The sequence below is a fragment of the Lissotriton helveticus genome, chromosome 7 (genome assembly GCF_964261635.1).
Source record: "Lissotriton helveticus chromosome 7, aLisHel1.1, whole genome shotgun sequence".
NCBI lineage: Eukaryota > Metazoa > Chordata > Amphibia > Caudata > Salamandridae > Lissotriton > Lissotriton helveticus.
Window position 1 is genome coordinate 841,276,061 of NC_136068.1, and position 22,554 is coordinate 841,298,614.

At 48.5% G+C, this 22,554-nt stretch overlaps 2 protein-coding genes across 4 annotated transcripts in view; both read right to left on the bottom strand.

The window, feature by feature from the left end:
• Positions 1 to 22,554, bottom strand: part of MATR3 (matrin 3) — a 220,662-nt gene that overhangs the window by 60,779 nt on the left and 137,329 nt on the right. The gene's annotated exons all lie outside the window — the stretch shown is intronic.
• LOC144769284 (large ribosomal subunit protein eL24) lies at positions 6,841 to 7,461 on the bottom strand. The gene has a single exon (XM_078653346.1). It carries the CDS (start codon positions 7,453 to 7,455, stop codon positions 6,982 to 6,984), a length of 474 nt encoding a protein of 157 aa, XP_078509472.1. The 5' UTR covers positions 7,456 to 7,461; the 3' UTR covers positions 6,841 to 6,981.

The window sequence follows — 22,554 nt, forward strand, 5'->3', positions numbered from 1 at the left end:
TTTTTGTACTCGTTGTGATATGTATAAATTTCACACTGGGACAATTCCTAGATTAACGGTAAGTAAATCAGTTTCCGTACGCATGCAGTTTAAGGTTTCATACAAACCAGCATAACACTTAGGCAATTCTCACAAGAAAGCAGTCAATGCAGTCCTATGGGACAAAAAGTATAGTTTCTTACTTGTAGGAGTAGTTTTGCAGCTTGAAGACTTTCTGGATTTACTATGCTGTGCATTATCCCGCCATATAGCGGTTGGGTCCGGAATTCTAGTATTTCGTCCGTGGCCCAGGTGGGCGTCATCCCACCATTTGGTGTCCTTCGTGACGTTGACACGCTTCCGGCGGAAGCTCCCACCTTTGGTAGCCATCTTCGGATTCTTTTTTCTTGTCTTGTGTTATCTTCCTTTGTTGATCCATTTAGTTATGATTGCAATTAAATCCTCCTTTCCTCCGGTCTCATCTTTCTGGCGGAGGAGGGTGGGAATCGCTAGTGAATCCAGAAAGACTTCAAGCTGCAAAACTACACTGACAGGTAAACTATACATTTTGCAGCGTGAATTTTTCTGGAATCACTATGCTGTGCATAGACTTCGTAGCGGTTTGTCCTTAATTGTGGTGGTTGGGTTAAGGATGAGCACGGTGTAGGAGAGTAGGGTCTGCAATCCTATGATCACCCAGATTTTTGCTTTTTGCTTCACTGGTTTACGACTTTCCCTGGCTGTGGGCCTGCTAATCAGACCCACAGCCTAGCTGTTCTCTCTACTCCAAATTGTACTCAGGTACTGAATTGGCACTGGGCCCTCTCAAGTCCCTGTACCCAGGGCTGAGGTGCACCCAGAAGTCTCCCAGGGGCTGCAGCATGTATTATGCCACCCCTGGGCTGACTAACTAAATCAGACACAACTGGCTGCTTGACAGCTGGGGCAGAGTGGTGTACTCACCCTCTGCTGTAGATATAGCATTCCTATATCTAAACCTAAATGGGCACACAGATCTCCTATCAGTCACTCCTATGGCAGGCCTTGACAATCCTGAAGGCATGGTGCTTGGAATCGTGTGAGATGGTGCTCTGGCATGAGCTGAGCCTGTCTGCGGCTTTCGGGATCCATCCCTTAACCGTTTCCATGATATCGCATACCATATACTCTTAAGTGCATTATAATCCTCGCGGTTATATGCCAACTCTGGTATCGCTTTATCAAAACATGTCGAGTAAGGTGTCATACGAATTGGAATACTAACCCCTCGCCAATTCTGGCGACGGGGTTAGCATTCCACCCTTCTAGAGGGACACGACATGTATGTAACCTGTAACCCCGGTTAAAGTCAGACAGAGCCTTAGCATCCACAAAATGGATGCTGTCACCGAGACACAAGTCTGCCCTCCTGCTGCTGGGAGTCCTCCCAGCCAAGGAGGCAAGGACAAAGGGTTTCCTGCCAGGGGCGGTGCCGGCACCGTCCCAGACAGGATTTTGTGTATCCTAGGTAGGCAGGGCTTTAGAGGAAGGTGACTGCAAGTGGCACCCCGGTGCTCACTGTGCATAGGCCGGCTGAAACCAGTTCCAGGGGCACTCCAGCCCCTGGCCTGGGGAAAGCCCGCCAAAGGAGAGGGGTGTAACCACCCCCCTCCTAGTCCCACCCATAGGGCAGGACTTAGTCACGTGCCAGCCCCTTTTTGCAGGATAAAGGTAGGACCTGGCCCCCTTCCAAATCAGATCATCTTTGAATCCTGAAACTACTTTCCACGAAAGGAACTCAAGACTTCTTCCCAAGATTCTCCCTTGTGACTAAGGAGTAGTCACCCTGCAGCAGCAGGCACCAACCAAGCATCGCGGTTTGTTGCCAGTCTCTCCTTCGGATCAAGACTGCTCCAGCACGACGAGAACCGGCTTCCCTGGTACCTCTGACCTCAACCTACATCATCAGCCCAGCTGTGATCCGTGGGTGTGACGAGACCTCGAGGGACCGGCCATCTTCAGAACTGCACGACGCTTGTCCAGCACGACTCCCGAGTGACCCTCGACTGAGTGCTTTGGGGTAAGAGAAGCCCCGACCCTGAGCAGCTCCAGCACCGAAGTTCAGCCCCCCTGCTTCCACGAGATCTGCGTGGGGCCCTTCTGCTCTTTGCTGCCAACCGCGTTGTCCAGGTCGCTTGCCCGTTGGCTAGTGGCCCTCTCACGACGCTCCACGACGACAAATACTGCTGGTCTGGTTGCTCCAGACTAGCCCTCGCTCCCCTCCAAAAGAGAAGCACCCTGGACCCTCCTGGTCCACTCAAGACGCCATTTTAGGTCCACCGCGTGGGCCTTGCATTTGCCAAGACTTGTTGCCCAATCCTGGGTCCAGCGACGTCGACAGCAAGAACCTTCGTGGGACAGCTCGCACCTCCATCCTGGTCGCCGACAACGCCTCCTGGTCCGAGAGACTGCAGAGCCCAGCAGCGCCCACTCACCTGGCTGAGGTGACTTCGTCCGGTGCCATCCTGGTGCCCACTCAAATCACTGGCTAGTGATTCAGAACTTGGTCCCCTCTGCTTACAGGTTTCTTCTTCCCTGATCCAGGCTTGGATCACTCCGAACTTTCTTCACTGGCCGCCTGCCAGCAACTCTTTCTTCAGGCTCCTGGATCTTCAACGAGGGTTTCCGACGCAACTTCAACCCTATGCAGCCGCAGCCCCTGGGCTAGGTAACCTGAGTACTCCGGTGCTCCAGCATAGTCCAACACCCTAAGTGTTCGGATCCACTCTTGTTTTCGACCCACCTAGTCGGGTTCGCCCGAGAACAGTAACTTTGCAACTGCTAGCCTCCATAGACTTTTTCCCGCCTTACGCGTGAGAGTTCCCACTCTGCACACGACGTCCACAGGCCTCCTGCATCTAATCCCAGTGTTTAGAATTGTAGGCCTAGCGATTCCTAAGTCTAGAAAAGTATTACTTACCTGCTAGCAAGTTCGCATTCCACTTACTGAGTATATGGTTTTTTGTGCCCCTAGGGCATTTGTGTAAATTGTGCGACTTAAAGTATTTTCGTAAGAGTTTTGTTGTGTGCTTAGCTCCCTGACTCAAAGAGTTCAGGGTAGACTTGTTATAAATAAATATACGTTTATTTTCATAACTTGTGTGGTGTCCTTTCACTTGGTGTTCAAGGGGTAATGTGATGGTAAAACAGCTGGCTTAACATGCCCTCTAGAGTCTTAGCCTTAGACTGCTCGTATCCATGCTACTAGGATAGCTGGTCTATAAGGTTGACTTACAACCAATCATCAATAAGGGTTGTTTGGACTGATACATAGTGATCACTAGAATAGTGAGCACTGCATATCAGGCCAACTTCTCACACACGGGTTACTGAAAATGTGTCGTAAGACCTTCCATCCCACTTGCACTTCCTTATTCATCTGAAAATCCTCACAGTAGTGCTTAGTGAATGTGTGCACTGAAGACCATGTTGCAGCTTGGCAAATGTCTTTAATAGGTGTGTTTGCTAGAAACTCAATTGTTGCTCCTTTCTTCCTAGTAGAGTGAGCTTGAGCTGCTCCTTGTAACTCTTGTCCTGAGCGCTTGTGGTAGAGTTGAATTGCTTGTGCAATCCACCGTGCAATGGTGTTTTTGGTGACTGGCCGTCCCAAAAAACATCTGGCAAAGGATACAAAGAACTGTTTTCCTGCACTCCTTTGCCCCTTCTATAAAGTGCATGACAGCCTTTCTGGCGTCCAGTGTGTGTAGCGCCTTTTCTGTGCGTGTAGTAGGTTTTTGGAAAAAACTCAGTATCTGGATTGTTGGGTTAATGTGGAATCGAGACACCACCTTTGGCATGAAGTGTGGGTCTGTTCTCATTGCAATCCGGTCGCTGTGTATTTGAAGATAGGGCTCTTGGAGTGCTAGCACTTGCACTTCACTTACTCTTTGTAGCGACGTGATAGCCACTAAAAAGGCTGTCTTTAGTGTGAGCATGTGCAGTGTTGCCTTGTGAATAGGTTCAAAGAGCGCCTTCATCAATTGAGTTAGCACCAGGTTTCATGTTGGTGCTGGCATCCTTTTTGGGGGTTTGAATAATTCAGTATATGGGGGTGCCATTCTTTCAGCTCCTTCCAGAAATCTATTTGCAACTTGGGAGATGAAAACTCTTCCCTGTTTCTCCCCTCGTGTAAGCTACCATTGCAGCTAAGTGCACCCTTAGGGATGTGTAGCTTAGTTTGTTATGTAGCCGGTGCGTTTAGTATTTTAGTACTGTGGATTCCCTTGTGATCTTCCGTTGTAGTTTCTCCTTGATGCACCATTGGGAGAACCTTTTCCATTTTGCTATGTAGCACTTCCGTGTTGTCGGTCTCTTCGCTTCCGAGTACTGCTTCAGAGTTTGAGGTGTGCAAATTCTAGGTCTTCAGGAGCCATGCTGCTAGGCGAAGGCGCTCTGGCTCAGGGTTCAGTACCTCTGTTCTGCATTGTTAACAGGTCTCTTCTTTTTTGGGAACCTGTGTGCTGGTTCCTCTGCCATTTCTACTATCTGTGAGAACCAGGACTGTCTGGCCCACTGACGTCCTATCAGAATTAGCGTCATGTTGCTGATCCTGCATTTGTTGAGTACCCTGTATCAGTGGTATCGGGGAAAAGCGTATGCAAATGTCTGACCAACGTATCCATAGTGCATTCCCTTGAGACCGGTGGTCTGGATGCAGAAGTCTGCCTGCTGAGTCGGTCTGCTTCCACATTGTCCTTCCCTGGTAGGTGCATTGATCGTAGGTCTATTCTCAGTGTAATGGCCAATGTTCATATCTCCTGTGCTAGGCTTTGATCACGCTACTGAGTGTTCCTCCTTGCTTGTTGATGTAGAACATGGTCGTGGTGTTGTCTGTTTGGATCAACAGCCTGTTCCCGTACAGCTCCTTCTGAAATGTTTTTAAGGTTAGGAACACTCTTTAGCTGTAGTTAGTTGATGTGTTTCACCGCATCTTTGTGTCCATAACCACCTCACCTTGAGTTGGTTCTTGTGCGCTCCCCATCCCAGGTAGGAGGCATCTGTTGTGGTCACCGTTGCAGTTGGTGGCATGAATGGCTTCCCCATTGCTATGTTTTCTTTGTTACACCACGCTATTGCCTGCTGCACTGCGTGTGTGACAACCACTAGATCTTCAACTCCCCGTTGCTTGTGACCATTGCTGTTGGAGTCAATATTGGAATGGTCTCATGTGGAGTTGAATATTTGGAACTAAGTGTATGCATGACACCATCATTCCCATGAGCTTGCTCACTGTCCGAACTTGCCCCTTGTGGTAGCGAAGTGTCTCTTAGTAGTGCCTGTGCTGGGGAACACCTTGCCTTGTAAGGTGTTGATCTCTGCCACAAGGTATATCTTCACCTGTTCTGGTTCTGTTTAGGATTTTCTCCAATGTATTGAAAACCCTAGTTGCATTAGGGTTTGAGTAACCTGCTGAATGTGTGGTTTGCATTGGCTGTATGAGTTTGCCTTTACCAGCCAGTCGTCGAGGTACGGGATTACGTGTATCCCCTGCCTCCGTAGGAGTGCTGCTATCGCAGCTATCCATTTTATGAATATCCTTGGTGCGGAATTTAGGCTGAATGCTAGGACTGTGAACCTGTAGCGTGTTTCCTTGATCACAAATCTTAGTAGGCGTTTGTGTCTTTTGTTCATGGGGATGTGTAGGTAAGCGTCCTTTTGGTCTATAGTTGCCATTCCTGTAACTGGGGTATTACTTCTTGCAGAGATGTCATCTTGAACCTTTTGAGTCTTAACGAATGTTTAAGAACCGTAGGTCCAGGATAGGTCTTACCGTTTCGTCTACCTTTGGTACGAGGAAGTAGTTGGGAGTAGATCCCCTGGTTTCTTTAGTTGTACGGCACTGTATATTGCCTCTTTCTTTAGGTGCTCCTGTGCCTCTAGCAGCAAGAGGGACAGTTCTGCTGTAGAGTGTGCCTTGTAGTTTGGCCTTCTGTTTGGAGGTGGCTTTTCTACTTCTATGCAGTAGCCGTGTTGTATGCTTAGTATCCCTTTGTCGGTTGTGACCATCTTCCACTCCTGGAAGAAGTGTCTAATTCTGCCTCCTACAGGTGTTATGTGCTTGAGGAACTGTTTGTCTTGTGGTACTAATAGTTTGTCTTTTCCCTTGTATTGTCACCCCCGCTAGAGGTGTTGTGTGGGTGGGTGTCGTCCTTACAGCGGAGTCACTTTGAGGTGGGTTGCGGTCCTCCTCTGCTTGTCTGACCTCGTCAGTTCGAGCGCCCTCAAAAGGACTGCTTCTACCATTTTTGCTGTTGCTGTCCCAGTTGCTGTCTGATTGTTGCCTTGGTAACCCTGTTGGAAGGCTTTGTGATGTTCCAGGCTGGCTGCCCCTTCTCATGCGCAAATATTTAACAAGGACCCCCTGAATATATGGAAATACAGTTCCTAGACCAGGGAAAACAAATGAATGATATGTATCAATCTAGGCAACAAACATAATACAAATAGGAAGGGACTGAGCTACAACCTATGTTTTTTGTTAAAAGAGAGTACAATTGTATTCAAAGTTTATCAAGACACATAGTATCAAGTTACACATTCAATATCTACAGTTAACACACATGACATAATAAAATCAAGAAAACACAATGCATCAATAAAAATGAAAAATCCAGTTTGTATATATGGATGTACATAAAATAGAAACAAGGTAAAAGAGGAATGTGGCAAATTATATCTCTACGCGCGTTTCGGCGGACCAGCGCCTTCTTCTGGAGCAGCCACGATAATTTCTAAAAAGGAAAATGCCATACAGGGAAGATTATACATAATGTCATATATTCTTCAAATCCTAATTTTTTTTTTTTAATTTTTTTTTTTTTTTGATTGAAAGTTGTTTTTATTCAGCTGGCAATGCAACATTCCAAAGGTAAACAGCAATCTTATTTTTATACCAAGGCATACACCAAGCCAAGAGGGTGTACAATTTACAGTTGCATTATTTAGATTTAAATATAAATTCCATTAGCGTTTTCCACCAACACGTGGTGCTTGAGTCTTCATAGGCTTAGCAAACTTTTGTTTGGGTGCAGATTTTGAAGGTGCCTTTGCAGCGGATGTGGTGGTTTTTTTTGTTGCTGCTTTTGCCTTCTTTGCTTCTTTTGCAGCCCTTATTGCCTGTTCTCGCTGCGCTTTTCGCACCTCTGGCTTTTGATTTCTCTTTGCCATTATTTCAGCCAAAGATGCACCAGTAATGGCCCGTTGGAACTTGACAGCACGGCGGCTACGTTTTTTTTGAATTTCTTCAGATTGCCCCTTCTTGTGCTTCCGCCTGTAGAGGACAGTCCAGTTTATTTGTCGAGGATTCCTCTTTGAGAGAAACGCAGACTCGCATTTTGCATTCAAAAATTGGAAAACCTTTCCATCGATCCTGGCATAGCGCCGACCGTGTCCAGGATAAATTTTATAACCACTGAAACTGCACAGTTCCACCTTCATGACTGCAACAAATCCTAATTTTTAATACAAACTTTTTTACTTTTTAATGCTTTAATTTATGTATAAAGTTTTAAACAGTAGTCTCAGATGGAAAGACCGAGACTACTGTTTAAAACTTTATAAATTAAAGCATTAAAAAGTAAAAAAGTTTGTATTAAAAATTAGGATTTGAAGAATATATAAGACATTATGTATAATCTTCCCTGTATGGCATTTTCCTTTTTAGAAATTATCGTGGCTGCTCCAGAAGAAGGCGCTGGTCCGCCGAAACGCGCGTAGAGATATAATTTGCCACATTCCTCTTTTACCTTGTTTCTATTTTATGTACATCCATATATACAAACTGGATTTTTCATTTTTATTGATGCATTGTGTTTTCTTGATTTTATTATGTCATGTGTGTTAACTGTAGATATTGAATGTGTAACTTGATACTATGTGTCTTGATAAACTTTGAATAAAATTGTACTCTCTTTTAACAAAAAACATAGGTTGTAGCTCAGTCCCTTCCTATTTGTATTATGTGTGTTGCCTAGATTGATACATATATCATTCATTTGTTGCCCCTTCTCATGCCCCTGAACTGCAGCGCTCCCATGGACCTTGCGGTTTCATTGTCCTTTTTTAGCTGTGAAAGTTTTTCGTCAACCGGAGTGCCGAACAGTTCTCCGTTGAAGGGTGTGTTCAGGATGTTATTTTGGACTTTTGGCTTGAAGCCCGAGATCCTCAGCCAGGCATGCCTTCTCTCCATTACCCCAATCATCTGCCTACAGGATGTCTCTGCTGCGCCCAGGGCAGATTTCAAGTATGTGTTGGCCATGTTCCTGCCTTCTTCCACAAGGTGGTGTGCCTTCTGTTGGTACTGCTCCAGGAGATGATTGAGCAGTTGACAGACTTCCTCCCAATGCTGGTAGGCATGTCTGTTAATTAAGGCATTTGAGTTGGCGATGTGCCATTGAATGGCCGCACTCCTCCATCTTCCTTCCTGCGAGATCCATCCTCATGCTCTATTTGTCTGGAGGTGGTCCAGAGTTAGTGGGTACCTTGGCCTTCTTCCTAGCTGTCGATGCTATTATCGAGTCAGCAGGTACTGACCCCTGAATATATGCTGGGTCTTGTGAGGAATGTTTATATTTCATTTCTGTCCTTGGTGTCACTGACTTGCATATAGCTGGCTCCCTGAAGGCCTCCCTGCCCTAGTCCAGCACACTTGGGAGCATGGGGAGAAATTGGCTCCTGGTCTGTGTAGGCAGCAGTTTCCAGGAGAAAACAAGCTTTGGGGTTTTCCTCCTCTAGTTTCACTCCCTAAGTGGCTGCAGCATTCTTTATGACCAATTTGTATATGCCAATGTCGTCCGGCGGCGGCCTCAACTGATATGATTCTACACCCTCTTCCGGGTTTTCGGCGTCGAGATCCTGCCACTCCAGGTCTTGCGCCTGAGGATGTAGAGTCCTGCTAGGTCTGTTGATCCTCTTCGCCTTCTGCCGCACAGTAATCTAGGCCCTTTTTGTACTGTTCTTCGGCAGGTTCCAGCGTTTTCGGCTGATATGGGTCCTCGACCCCCTCGTCGAGCTCTGCTTCGACTGCGGGCCTCGCAATGATGGTGTACTGGCTCATCCGGTCGTCGAAATCCTCCTTTCGCTGGAGGATATTTGCCATTTCGGCCTCTAACCTCTTTCTCCATCTCGGTCGCCTGTTCGGCGTAGAGCGCTTCAGTGCTTCATGGTAGTCTGCCTCGAAGCCGCCTTTAACTCTTTTCCCCCTCAGCGTCGAGCAGTCCTTTCAAGACTGGGCTTTGACGACCTAGGTTTCTCCAGAGTTTGCCAGCTGGGAGTCCTTTTCAAAGGACAGCTGGGCTGATTGTCCTTGGGTGCAGCTGCAAGCGGCGAGAGACAGCAGCGCCCCTTTCGAGGACTTTGCAGCACTCTTTCGAGCGTCGCTCGGGGGGTCTTTGGGTCAACGACTTGTACCTTATTCGCAGACTTATTATCAGTCTTGACGACTGTGCAGTCTTCTGGTCCCTCCGTGATGTCCAATTCCCCACTGGAGAGACCCAAGTCTCGGAGCGATGGGGGTGGTCCTTGCCCCTGCATGTTGTAGTTCACCCTTCGCTGCCTCTCCTAGACTGAGGGTCTTCGTGTTAACGCTGAGCAGGCGTTGCAGTCTTTGCAACCTCCTCCTGCGCTCGACTATCGACTCAAACTAGGTGCTGGTCCTTCTGCGCGTACTTGTGGTGGCAATTGTTGCAGAATTTGAATTGAGTCTTGTCTATGTCCACTTTCAGGGAGCCCCATGTTTGCGCATTCTCCATTGGACGCCGAAGTTCTAGTTTTTTTCTCTCTTCGTCGTCCCTGTTGTCCGGACTGCAGTCCGTGCTGAAATCTCCAATTTGCTCGTTTTTTGCAGATTTTCGTTGATTCCTTCTTCAAAAGTTTCTGGAACTCTTCCATGACTATTCAGACCCAACGGCGGAAAAAAGAATCTGAAGATGGCGACCAAAGCTGGGAGCTTCCGCTGGGAGTGCGACAACAAATGGTGGAATGTCGTCGCCCACATGGACCACGGGGGAAGAAAAAAAAAAAAAAGACATACTACGATTCCGGACCCAACCAATAGATGGCAGGATAATGCACAGCATAGTGCAGTGGCTCCTAAACTTTTTCAACCAGTGGCTCCTAAACTTTTTCAACCAGTGGCTCCCAAACTTTTTCAACCTGCGGCTCCCTTGACCTAATTGCCCACTAGCCACGGCTCCCCATCATATCACTTTTTGTTATTTTTTTACAGGTGCTGGGATGTAAGCCCTACCTTGGGAGTACTTACACTTTTCTCCTGGACATTAATTGTAATTAAGCTGATGATGGTATTATACATATATTTATAACAAAATAAAAATATGTCAATTAATAAAAAAACGTTTAATTGGTTGAGTATGTATGTGTGCATGTCTGTGTGCGCGCGCACATATGCAGTTGTGTGTGTGCATGAACATTTGATGTAATTTATTTCATTCTCTTCAGGGGATGACAAGCTCAGTGTCTCAAATTTTGAACTAATATGGCAGGACCCCTGCAAATTAGTGATTTAGTTTAGAAACTGAAGGGCCCCACATTGAAAGAGGAGAATGTGCCGAGCAAATTAGTCATCACTGTTCATGGCATAATATTTTACAGAGCCTGAGGGTCACTGCATGGGTCAAATGGACATCATAAGTCAAGATAACTTCCCCTTTTTTCCCCTGCCACGTGCAAGGCAGACTGCTTACATTTACCACTGTAAGAAAAGCCAATATAGAATATCACTTTCTCCAGTATTGCTAAACTCAATTCTCATAAATCTGCCCAAAACCTGTAATTAATAGTTTGTCCTTTAATTTAAAAAAAAGTTGATTTACTACCTCAATTAGACAAGGGGACCTACAAATCTTTACAAAACTGGCACAACAATGATATTATATTGACATAATTGGTTCCAGCAAGATAAAGTAATGTAACCAGTTTCTTTATAAAAGTTGGCGTGTAAACTTTAGACCAGAGCTGAAGTTTCCAGCGCAAACAGAAAAAAATTCTTCAAGTCTGAGGGCGAGCAGCGGCCCGGTCCTGTGCAGCGATGCCAGTAAGTGCCAAAGAAAGGCAAGCAAAGTGCTGCACCCTGCATTTTAATTTACATGTCATTGAGCAAGTGGCAGTGATTGTAATAGAAGTACTAAAAGTCTGCTCCTGAAACCTCGCAGATTCCGTAAGGAAAAAACCTACAAGCGCTCCTTCTCAGGAATGGCACCGAGGATCTGGAATGCTCTCCCCCCTGAAACGAGGATTATCTCCTCCACTGTACTCTTCAAGAAAGAAGTGAAAGCCATCCTTATGGCCAAGTTTACATGATCCTCTCTGTTGTTGCTCAGAGTCTATGCACCGATCGTGTAAAGTCGGATAATTAGTGATCCATTAACTTTGTTCATGACCTATTGACCTCTTTTGCATCTGGATCATAGACCCTGCACCGTCCTATAATATTGTCTTTTGAGGGTTTACTGGTATCCACTGATCTCTATGGCAGCTAGATCAGAGTCTCTGCACCACCCTATCCTAATGTCTATGTGAATGTTTATTATTATCTCTAGACCTGTATTGTAGCTAGCTCCGACTCAGCACCGTCCTATACTTTTGTCTATTTGAGTGTTCTCTGCTACCTCATGATCTCTATTTAGTTAGATCAAAGACTCTGCACCGCCTTATTTTACTGTCTAGCTGAGTGTTTACCTTTATCTTATTGCACATGATTGTTATCCTATTATGCTACCGTTCACTGTACTGTACCCAATTACTAGGTCTACTCACCCTACTGTGAAGCGCTCTGATATCTGCTAAGATCTTGTTCGCGCTATATAAAACTTTGAATAAATAAATAAATTAGGGCCGGCTGCTCGGTTCTGACAGATGACAGCTCTAAGAAGAGGGTTAGCGCCTAACCCTTTTCTTAGAGTGGTCATCTGTCAGAACCAAGCAGCCGGCCCTAATCACTACCTACCACAGTCTTCCTCATGAAGCATGTACGTGTGTACGGCGGTTGTACTGTTTGGGCCAACCCATGATCCTGATTTTACAGGTGGCACTTTTAACTCCCCTATATGCTGCGCTGCAGCTGTGCCAAAGTGCCAGCTGACAGGTACCACTTTTACGTCCCCTGCATTTATGAGCTGCGGCTGGGCCAAAATCAAGCTGTCCGACGCTACCGGTAGATCTTTTAATTCCGTCTGTAAACATTACATACTCTGGGCATTCCCTACATTTCAAAGACGTACGTGGTGCCCCTCGCTAGTCCTAAACTACGCACCGGGGTGCTGCGGCGCACAGTTTGGGAACTACAGGCATAGTGAATCCAGAAAGATTCCCGCTGCAATACCAGGTTATCAACTTATTGGTATGTACTTCGTTTTGGGAGTTGGTTCCCAAGGGTGAGAACTAGGGTTCTCACAGGGTCATGAATGCACACTTAAAGCACAGTCAGCTGTACTAGAGTGCTGGGGCCCAATGTTATCCAATGAGGGATATGTGGCCTCCGGTTGGAGGCTGCTTGAGAGCAGTTCACAAGGTTATGGGGGCAAAGCTCCTAGACTTAGGCTCAGGGCAAAGGGGAAAATGCATTAGCACAGAAGGTGTACCCACAGCCCTGCTGGGGCAGCAGGGTGCTGTTTTGGCATATGGTGCCCTGTTTTCAATGGGGATTTTCCGGTTGCAATCAACACTGCAGGCTCAGGGACTAAAAACTTCTGAAGGCGACCACCAGTTGAAGAGGGAAGTTAAGATGTCTTGGGATGCTGAGAAACAGCCGGTTGGGCCAGCCAAGGCCGTAGGATGTCCGGTGCAGGGAGTTCTTTTGGCGTCTGGTTTCTCTTACCAGCTAGGGATCCTCCAGAAAGGGGCTGCAAGCGTCAGTTGGAGACATGAGGTAGGTCAGGGCTCACCAGAACCCAGTTCAGGATCGCTGGGGAGACCTCGTATTGTTGGGCCAATAGAACTCAGGCCGCGGGCGTAGAGTGAGGAGTGGTGCAGACTCACGGATTTGGCCAGAGCCAAGGTCTGTGGATGAGCAATTCCGGCGCTCACGGGAGCCAAAGTCTAGTTTGGGAAGGCAGGGCAGGTCCTCCGGGTTTTTGGGGGTTGAAGGCAAATGGAATTTCGCTGGAGCAGGTTGAGGCCGGGGCAGGCCAGTAGGGCTGGGGCAAAGTCAGTTGGTGTCCTTTTTCTTTCAGCAAGTCTTTCTGTCCTCCTTTCTTGTCTGAGGTGGCAAGGTTCAGGGCTGCCCCCTAAATAATACATTTGGGGTGTTAGACGTACACCCCCCTTTATCCTGTGGGTGGGGGGCATAAGCCTCCATGGCTGGCTGGGTTCCCCAATCTTCAAGATGGTGGGGACTGAGTTGTGGATCAATAGGGTTGGCAAAGGGGGTCACACCTCTCCTAACTTGGTTTTCCCACCGATTCTCCCGCCCAAATTGGGGGGTCAGAACCGGAGGGGGCCAGTTGCTAGGAGGAGAAAATGGCTGGGTCAGCTTACAAACTTTGAAGCTTCCCCTTTGTGGACTATGCCCATTATGGGGGGAGGAAGCTTGGCACCTCAATCCAGGATGTGCTTTGTTTCAGGACCCGAGAGCATCAGGCCCTCGACCCAGGGGTGGTGAGAACTGACTAGCAGAGCAGCCTCTCAACCGGGACACTAGAGTTAGGTCGTTTTTCAGGGGGCATCTCTAAGATGTCCTCTGACTGCATTTTTTATTACTGGAATCAGTGTGGGTTTAATGTGCAGAGAAGTTTGATACCAAACGTCTCAGTTTTCAGTGTAGCCATTATGGTTCTGTGGAATTCATAAAAACAAGCTCTCGGCATCATATACTCTTAATGGCAGCACTGTACTTAGGTCAAAGAATGGACTTAGACACTGTAGGGGTACTGGGCTAATGCACCTGTACCCTCACCACTGGTATAGGGCACCCAGCTAGAGGGGTGACTGATCTATGCCAGGGCAGTGGGTTGTAGGCACAGCACAGAGGGATGTATACCATGACGACTCTTCACTATGTTCTGCACCAAAACACGCAGCCTGTGAACACAGTGTTTGGGTGTAAAGGTACAGGGCCTCCAAGGGTGGCACAATAAATGATGCAGGCCTTAGAGGTCTTCCCTGGTCACAGTGCACTGGAAGCCTGTGGGTGCCATATACCAGGGCTGGCCTGTGGCTAGATACCAATTGGGTTAGTTTTGGGGAAAGCAAACAAGCCCTGAGAGCTTGAATGGCAGGGACCCAGGGCACATTAAGTCAAAGTGCATCAGTACTCTGGCAAAAAAGGGGGGGTTTTACTCCAACAGAAAACCAGCATCTCAAACCCACATTTTGCCCCCTATTTTGCTGCTAGATGCATTTTTTTTTAACTCACAGTGCACTGACCTCCTGCTAAGCAGACCTCTGTGCCAGCACTCTTTCTGTAACGTCTAATTGTTTTACAATTGGCACAGGGATTTAGCACCCCTGTAAGTCACTAATAAATGGTACCCCTCGTATCTAGGGCCTGGGTACTAAAGAGGGCTAATAAGGACTGCAGCATATGCTATGCCACCCTAACGGACCCACACATTCACACACTGCTGCAGGACATGATACATTCCTTGAAATAACAAGCTTCGGCATAGCCAATTGGTCTCGCCTTTGGGACCTTTTAAGTATGCAGCACATTATCCCGAGTGCCAGAACAGTTACTGTTCTTGTGTGAAACCTTTGACACTAATACACATAACAGCATTGAGAAGTACTTATTTAAAGTGTATGAATGTCAGCAGCCCTACATGCCAAGAACAGATGCATACTGGTAAGTAGCATATTCAGTTAGAGGCATGTGGGCTGCTGAATTCATATCTATAGCATAGAATACATAGCAGTCCCTCCATTAACGGCGGCCGCCCGTGCCAGTTGCAGAAGTTTGAAAAAGTGTTCGAAGAACAGCCTGTCCTACAGCTGCCTGCTGTTTGGAATGCACATCTACACAGTAATGTTTAGTGAACGTATGTGGTGTAGACCATGTGGCTGCTCTACAAATGTCTTCCAAAGGAATATTACCTAGGAACGCCATGGAGGCCCCCAACTTGAGTGTGGAGTGGGCCCTGGGGGGGACCGTTAAAGTGCGCTTAGCTTTGTGATAGCAAATCTGAATACACTTAACGATCCACCTGGCTATTCCTGCTTTGGAAATGGGGTTGCCTTTGTGCTGGGCTGAGAAGGCAACAAAGAGCTGTTGTGTCTTTCTAAAATCTTTGGTTCTGTCAATGTAGTACATTAACGCTCGTTTGACATCAAGCGTGTGGAGCATTAGGGTTTGGAAAGAATGCGGGCAGTTGTATGGTTTGATTAACATGAAACTGCGACACCACCTTCGGAAGAAACTTAGGGTTAGTGCGCAGCACCACCCTGCTAGAATGGATTTGTATAAATGGCTCTTGTACTGTGAGCGCCTGTAGCTCACTAACACGCCGTAGAGACGTGATGGCAATGAGAAAAGCCACTTTCCATGTCAAGAACTGAATCTCACATGAATGTAGAGGCTCAAAAGGTGGGCCCATCAACCTGGTGAGGACCACGTTGAGGTTCCACACAGGAGCTGGCGGGGTCCTGGGAGGGATGACCAGCTTTAGCCCTTCTAGGAAGGCCTTAATGGCAGGTACTCTGAAAACAGAGAGATGCGGCCTGTTTTGAAGATAAGCCGCTATGGCGGATACGTGTATCCGAATGGAAGCATATGCTAGATTGCATTTGTAAAGATGTAACAAATAGCAGATGATATTAGGAATGGATGCATCTAGCGGGTTGATGTTGTGTTCTGTACAGTAAATGACAAACCGTTTCCATTTTGCCGCATAGCAAGCACGGGTAGTGGGCTTTCTTGCCTCCCAGATGAGGTCCATCCATTCAGGAGGCAGATTAAGGTAGCCAAACTCTAAGACCTCAGGAGCCAGATCGCCAGATTGAGCTGTTGCGGATCTGGATGCTGAATGTCGCCATGGTTCTGCGTCAAGAGCCTGGGTGTGAGGCGCAGCTGTTGATGCAGCACCACGGACAGTTCTAGAAACGTGGTGTACCATGGTTGGCGTGCCCACGTTGGAGCAACCACGATGAGCGTCAGAGTGTTGCTTGAGCTTCCTTGCCACCAGCGGAATGAGAGGTGCTGGTGGAAAAGCATACGCAAATCTGCCTGACCAGTTCATCCATATCGCATTGCCCTGCGACTGTGGGTGAGGGAACCTGGTGGCAAAGCTTTGGCATTTTGCGTTTTCCTTTGTGGCAAACAGGTCTCTCTCTGGATGACCCCACCGCTGGAAGTACGGGCGGAGTACTGATGGATGTATCTCCCACTCGTGCATCTGGTGGCTGTACCTGCTGAGCAGATCCGCCATCTGATTGTCTTTGCCCGGGAGGTGATCCGCCATGAGGAAGATGTTCCTCTGAATTGCCCACTTCCACATGCTCTGAGCCAGATGAGACAACTGTGGAGAGTGTGTACCTCCCTGCTTCTGGATGTAGTATATGGCTGTCATGTTGTCCGTCCGGATCAACACGACCTTGTTGCACAGATGTACTTTGAAGGACTTGAGTGCCATGAAGATTGCCATCAGTTCTAGGTAGTTGATGTGCATCTTTTGCTGCGTTGTCCATAGTCCCTTCACCGTGTAGTGGAGCATATGAGCACCCCACCCCTGGAGAGATGCGTCCGTCGTTAGGATAATCTGTGGCACAGGCTCTTGAAAAGGTCGGCCCTTGCAAAGGTTGTGTGGATTCCACCAATGCAGAGAGCTGTATGCCCGACCGGTCACAAACACTAGGTCTTTCAATTGTCCTTGAGCCTGCGTCCACTGATGTGCCAGGCATTCCTGGAGCGGACACATATGCAACCGTGCGTGCGGGACTATGAAGATGCAGGAGGCCATCATGCCTATCAACTGCATGAACACTCTTGCAGGAAGTGAGTGGTGTGGTCTGAACTTTTGGATAAGCGACTGGATGTTGCCTATCCTCACTTCGTTTGGCTGAGCAGTGGCTACCAAAGTGTCTATCGTCGCGCCCAAATACTGCCGCACATGGGCCGGCTGAAGGTGCGACTTCGGATAGTTTAGTGAAAACCCCAGCTGTGAAGGTGAATGGTGTGGGACATGTCGGTGGCGCACTGCTGGGCTGACTTTGCTTGAACAAGCCAGTCGTCCAGATAGGGGTAGACATGGACGTTCTGTCTCCTGAGGTGCGCCGCCACCGTCGCCAGACATTTCGTGAACACTCTGGGGGCTGTGGTCACCCCGAAAGGAAGGACCTTTAATTGGTAATGCCTGTTTTGGATGGTGAACCTGAGGTATTTCCTGTGGGAAGGGTGGAGTGGGATGTGAAAGTAAGCATCCTTAAGGTCTAAGGTTGTGAGGAAGTCTCCCTGGTTTAGCAATGGAAGAACCTGTTGCAGTGTCAGCATGTGGAAGTGTTCTGAGAGAATGTACTGGTTCAGGGGCCGTAGGTCCAGAATAGGTCTGAGTGACCCGTCCTTTTTCGGGATTAAGAAGTACAGGGAATATACCCCTGTGCCTTCTTCCTCCAATGGCATTAGCTCTATTGCGCCTTTTTGCAGCATGGCAAGAACCTCCTGCTGCAATAAGTGCAAATGCTCTTGTGACATAGGACGGTGTTTTGGGGGCATGTTGGGTGGAGTGGCTGTTGGCTCTAAACAATAGCCGAACTGGATAAGTTTCCTGACCCACCTGTCTGTGGTGATGGACTTCCAGACCGGCAGGAACTTCCGGAGCCTCCCCCCGACAGGTGTTGGATGGTCGGGGGGCAGTGACAGGGAGTCACTGTTTGTTGGTGGCAGAGGAACGGGAACTGTTGTTGCCTCTGCACTTGGAGCGGTTACCCCGGTATCCTCCTCTACTCTGCTTGGGGTATGAGGATTGCGCCCCACCTTTGTTGAACTGTGCCTGCTGTGACATCTGGCCCCTGGTAACACCTCGATTGCCTGAGCGACGAAAAGTGTTCCCTCGAAACTGCTGGGACTGGAGAGCCCCCATGGGCTTGGCAGTCTCAGTATCTTTTTTTAATCTTCTCCAGGGTGGTATCAACCTCTGGACCAAATAACCTGTCTGGGTTCACCGGCTGGTTGAGGATGGTAGTCTGTATCTCAGGCTTTAACCCGGAAATTCGGAGCCAAGCCTGACGCCTCAACATTACGCTAGTGTTGATTGCCCGGGCTGCAGTGTCCGCAACGTCTAGTGCACACTTTATAGCAGCGTTGGAAATGAGCTTTCCCTCTTGGACAAGCAGCTCAGCTCCCTCCTTATACTGATCTGGTAGGTGTTGCAACAGGGTCTCTAGGGTGTCAGTGTGCCCTGTCGTATCTGGCCAATAGCGCCTGCGTGTTTGAGATACGCCAGATGTTGGCCGCCTGAGCTGCTACTCTTCCCTGATGCCTCCAGCACTTTTGACTTTGTCCAGGGGAGGAGCTTCACCCGTAGTTTGCGAGTTCGCGGGCATTAGAGGCCACCAAAGAGTCCAACGGCAACTGGCCCCGTATGTAGGTTGGATCGCCAGGCGCCGGTTTGTATTTCTTCTCAATTCGAGGGTTAACAACCCTAGACCTTGTGGGCTCCTTAAAAATGTCCGCAGCATGCCTGAGGACCCCTTTGAGCATTGGAAGAGTTTTCAGTTTTTTCTGCAGTGGAGAAAGTGTCAAAAAGGAAGTCAGCCTCCACAGGGTCAGCGTGCATGTCAACACCATGGTTCTTAGCTGCCCTCTCAAGCAAAGCATGAAATGCTGTCAAATCCTCAGTGGGAGACGTCTTGACGTTAAACACTTGAGGGTCAAGGGCTGCATGCTGATCCCCTTGATCACCTGCGTCCACCCACGAGTCCTGCTCCTCCCCATCCGAATAGGTGGGTGAGGGTGTTGCATCTCGGAGAGTGTGTGGAACCATCGGATCAACTAAGACTGGTGTGTCGTGTGCAGGCTTTTTGCGCTTCAGAGGAATAGTGTATGACTCCAAGGGCTTCGATGTAGTAATCTTCCTCTTGTAAAGCGTTAGCTTTCCTGTGTCGGCATCGATAAAATGCTCCGACTGCTCCGCTAAAGCGGGTGGTGGATGCTTTAAACCCCCAGCCGGGGGAGTCGGTGTCGGCACCACCGAGTCTTTGGTCACCGACCGTGGAGCAAAGGCCTTCGGCGCCACCGTGAAGAGGATCGGCGTCGAAGTCTGTGGCGTCTGGACAGCTTTCTTCGGTGCGGAAGGGGTTATCGGTTCCGACGCAGAAGCCTTGTCCTTAAGACGTTTGAGGGAGTCCGAGACCTGCTTCGTAAAGGAAGCGGATGGTTTCGTCGACCCGACCGATGGCCTCGGACCGCCTCCAGGGGAAGACCAGAGCGCTGACGCCTTCTGTTTCTCTGTTCATGGCGCAGGAGCATCCTTCACCGGTGCGCCACGATCTTTGACCACTTTCGCTGACGACGACGCCGACGGCTTCGGTTCGGCAGCCTTGACCTTTGGCGTTGGGATCCCAGACTTTGGCTCCGCGCCCTTGTTTGATGTAGCCTCGACAGGCCTCTTGGCTTTTGGCTGGACGGCCTTGTCTGATGCGGTCTCGACAGCCTTCTTTGACTTCGGGTCGACTGCCTTGCCCGACACCGAGTCGATGGCCTTTCTTTAACCTGGCTCCTTGACCACTTTCGGCGCCATGGCCGGCTGGACAGTTTTCTTTGGCTTCGAGGCCTCCGAAGACGACAGCGTCGATGGGGGAGCAGATGTTTTCGGTTTCGATGGCGTGTTGGCCATCTTTGTCGACACCGTTGGTTTCAGTTTCGGTTTTGACAATGGCGGCTCCGCTAAAGCGTCCGTAGCCGGGCCGGAAGACGGGGCCGTGGATTTTGGTGTAAGGTCTCGGGTAAGGCCATGTGGCGATCCCTCGACCTGAGCCTTAGTAAAAGTACGAACGGGGTATAGCTCTTCCTCCGAGCTATCTTCCATGGCCCCGTAGGCCTCGTCGTCGTCCCCTACCTCGTCGACGACTTCCTCCACGTCTTGGCCTTCAGCGTCCGCTTCGTAGTCGGACTCGACGACCACCGACGGAGGTGAAACTTGAAGTTGAACTTGCTGCTCGTCCGCTTCTTCGTTGACGTAGATGTCCACTGGTGCCGGAGCCGATCGCCGGGCCTCGAGGCGCGCCGAAGCTTCATGGTTTTCTTTGAACGAAACCTGGAACAGGCCATACAGTTGGCCTCGTCGTGGTCCGGCGACAGGCATTTGTTGCAGACTGGGTGGACGTCGATGTGTGGGTACTTGGATCCACACACGGGACAGTGCTTGAACGGACTTCGCTCCATGCCGACGAAAGTCTTGCTGCGTCGACTGGGCCCCGATCCCCGAAGAGTCACACGACCCCCCGGATATCCGACTCGATGAGTCGGAGCAAGACGGGCACCGAACGCAAACAATACCGACGGTTCGAGGAAGGCCTTTTGGTCTGGAAAAAGTTTGTTTTTATTGATTCCGAACGGGGGTTAACGAAATCACATCCGAACCCAATGGCGGAAAAAAACAATCTAAGGATGGAGTCGATGCCCATGCGCACTGTAGTCCAGGGGAGGAGCCACCTATCTCGTGATACTTCGAAGACTCTTCCAGGACAACAATGTGCAATCATCTGAACCAAACACTAGGCGGCGATCTATGCTATAGATATGAATTCAGCAGCCCACATGCCTCGAACATTTAAATTCCATACCGGAGAGGGTGGTGATGTGGTACTACTGAGCGCTCTAGTAGTGTGGTGTACCAAGATTGTCTTGCCCACGTTGGTGCTATGAGAATCAATGAGAGGGAATGTTGCAGTCGCTTGCGTACCACTAACGGAATTAGCGGGAGAGGTGGAAAAGCTTACGCAAATTTGTTTGACCAACTCATCCATACAGCATTGCCTTTGGACAAAGGGTGTGGGTATCTGGTTGCGAAGCTTGGGCATTTGGGGTTGCGGTGTGTGGCGAACAGATCTCTCTGGTTGGCCCCACTTGTGAAAGAATAGTTGAAGAACTTGAGGATGAAGTTCCCACTCTTGTATCTGTTGTCTTTGACGACTTAACAGATCTGCAACTTTATTGTGCACTCCTGGTAGATATTCTTTGACACAGCCGGGAGAGCTGTAAGGAGAGTGTTCCTCCTTGTTTTTGGATGTAATACATGGCTGTCATTGTCTGTACGGACTAGTACAGCCTTGCTTGATAGGTAATGTTGAAACAATGTTAGAGCTAGAAAAATCGCTAACAACTCCAGATTTATGTGGAGTAACTTTTGTTGCGGTGTCTATGTACCCTGTACTGTGTACTGTTCTTCTACATGCACTCCCCATCCTGTGAGATGAGTCTGTGGTTAGCACCACCCGAGGGACAGGCTCTATGAACGGCTGGCCCTTGGAAAGGTTTTTGGTGTTCCACCACTGCAGAGAGCGATATGTCCGGTCGTCTACCTCCACCAGATCTGTTATTTGTTGCTGAGCCGGATTCCACTGACTTGCTAAGCACTCTTGAGTGGGGGTGCATTTGTAGTCTTGCGTATGGTACTATGAAAATGCAAGATGCCATCATTCCGATTAATTGCATGAACACTCGAGCTGGTAGTGAGTGTTGTGGCTGGAATTTTGGTATAAGAGCTTGCATACTTTGTATCCTTGTTGGATTGGGGTATGCAATTGCTTTGGAGGTATCTATTGTGGCACCTAGATACTGTTGAGACAGGGATGGTTGAAGGTGTGACTTGATTTACTGTGAACCCTAGCTTGTGCAACATGCAGATGTCTGATGCGTGTGCTGTACACATTGGTGGTATGACTTGGATTTTATTAACCAATCGCCTAGGTATGGGAAGACATGAATGTTGTCCCTTCTTAAGTGTGCTGTTACTACTGCTAGACACTTTGTGAACACCCGAGGTGCTGTAGAGTACTTTGAATTGGTAATGTTGACCTTCTAGTACAAATCGTAGGTACTTTCTGTGAGATTGATAGGAATGTGGAAGTAGGCGTCCTTGAGATCTAATGTTGCAAGGAAGTTGCAAGGAAGTTGCCTTGTTTTAACAGCAGCAGAACCTGTTGTAGTGTGACCATATGGAAGTGGTCTGATTGAATGTACATTTTTAGGGGCCTTAGATCTAGTATAGGTCTGAGGGACCCGTCCTTTCTGGGCATGAGAAAGTATAGGGACTGTTTTGATGGTGTTTTGGGGCTGGTTCTATTGCATTCTTTTGCAGTAGAGATGCAACCTCGTCTTGGAGTGTGAGATGTTCCTGTGACATGAATCTCCCCCCACCCCGACAGGAGTGGAATGGTCTGGGAGGATGGAAAGGAAGTCACTGTTTGAGAGTGAAGCATTGCGGTTGTTGTTGCCTCTGCCCTTATTGTCGTTACCTCTATATCCTCCTCTATAATACCCTCTACTGGGCGAGGTTTGGGTGGGGGCTTTATAAGATGAGTTGTCAGATTGAAACCCCTTAGAGGCGCTCCTATATGAGGAGCGATGAAAGGACGCTCTATGGG

Coding starts and splice junctions, on each gene's coding strand:
- LOC144769284 (XM_078653346.1), bottom strand. CDS start 7,455: ATGAAGGTGGAACTGTGCAGTTTCAGTGGTTATAAAATTTATCCTGGA.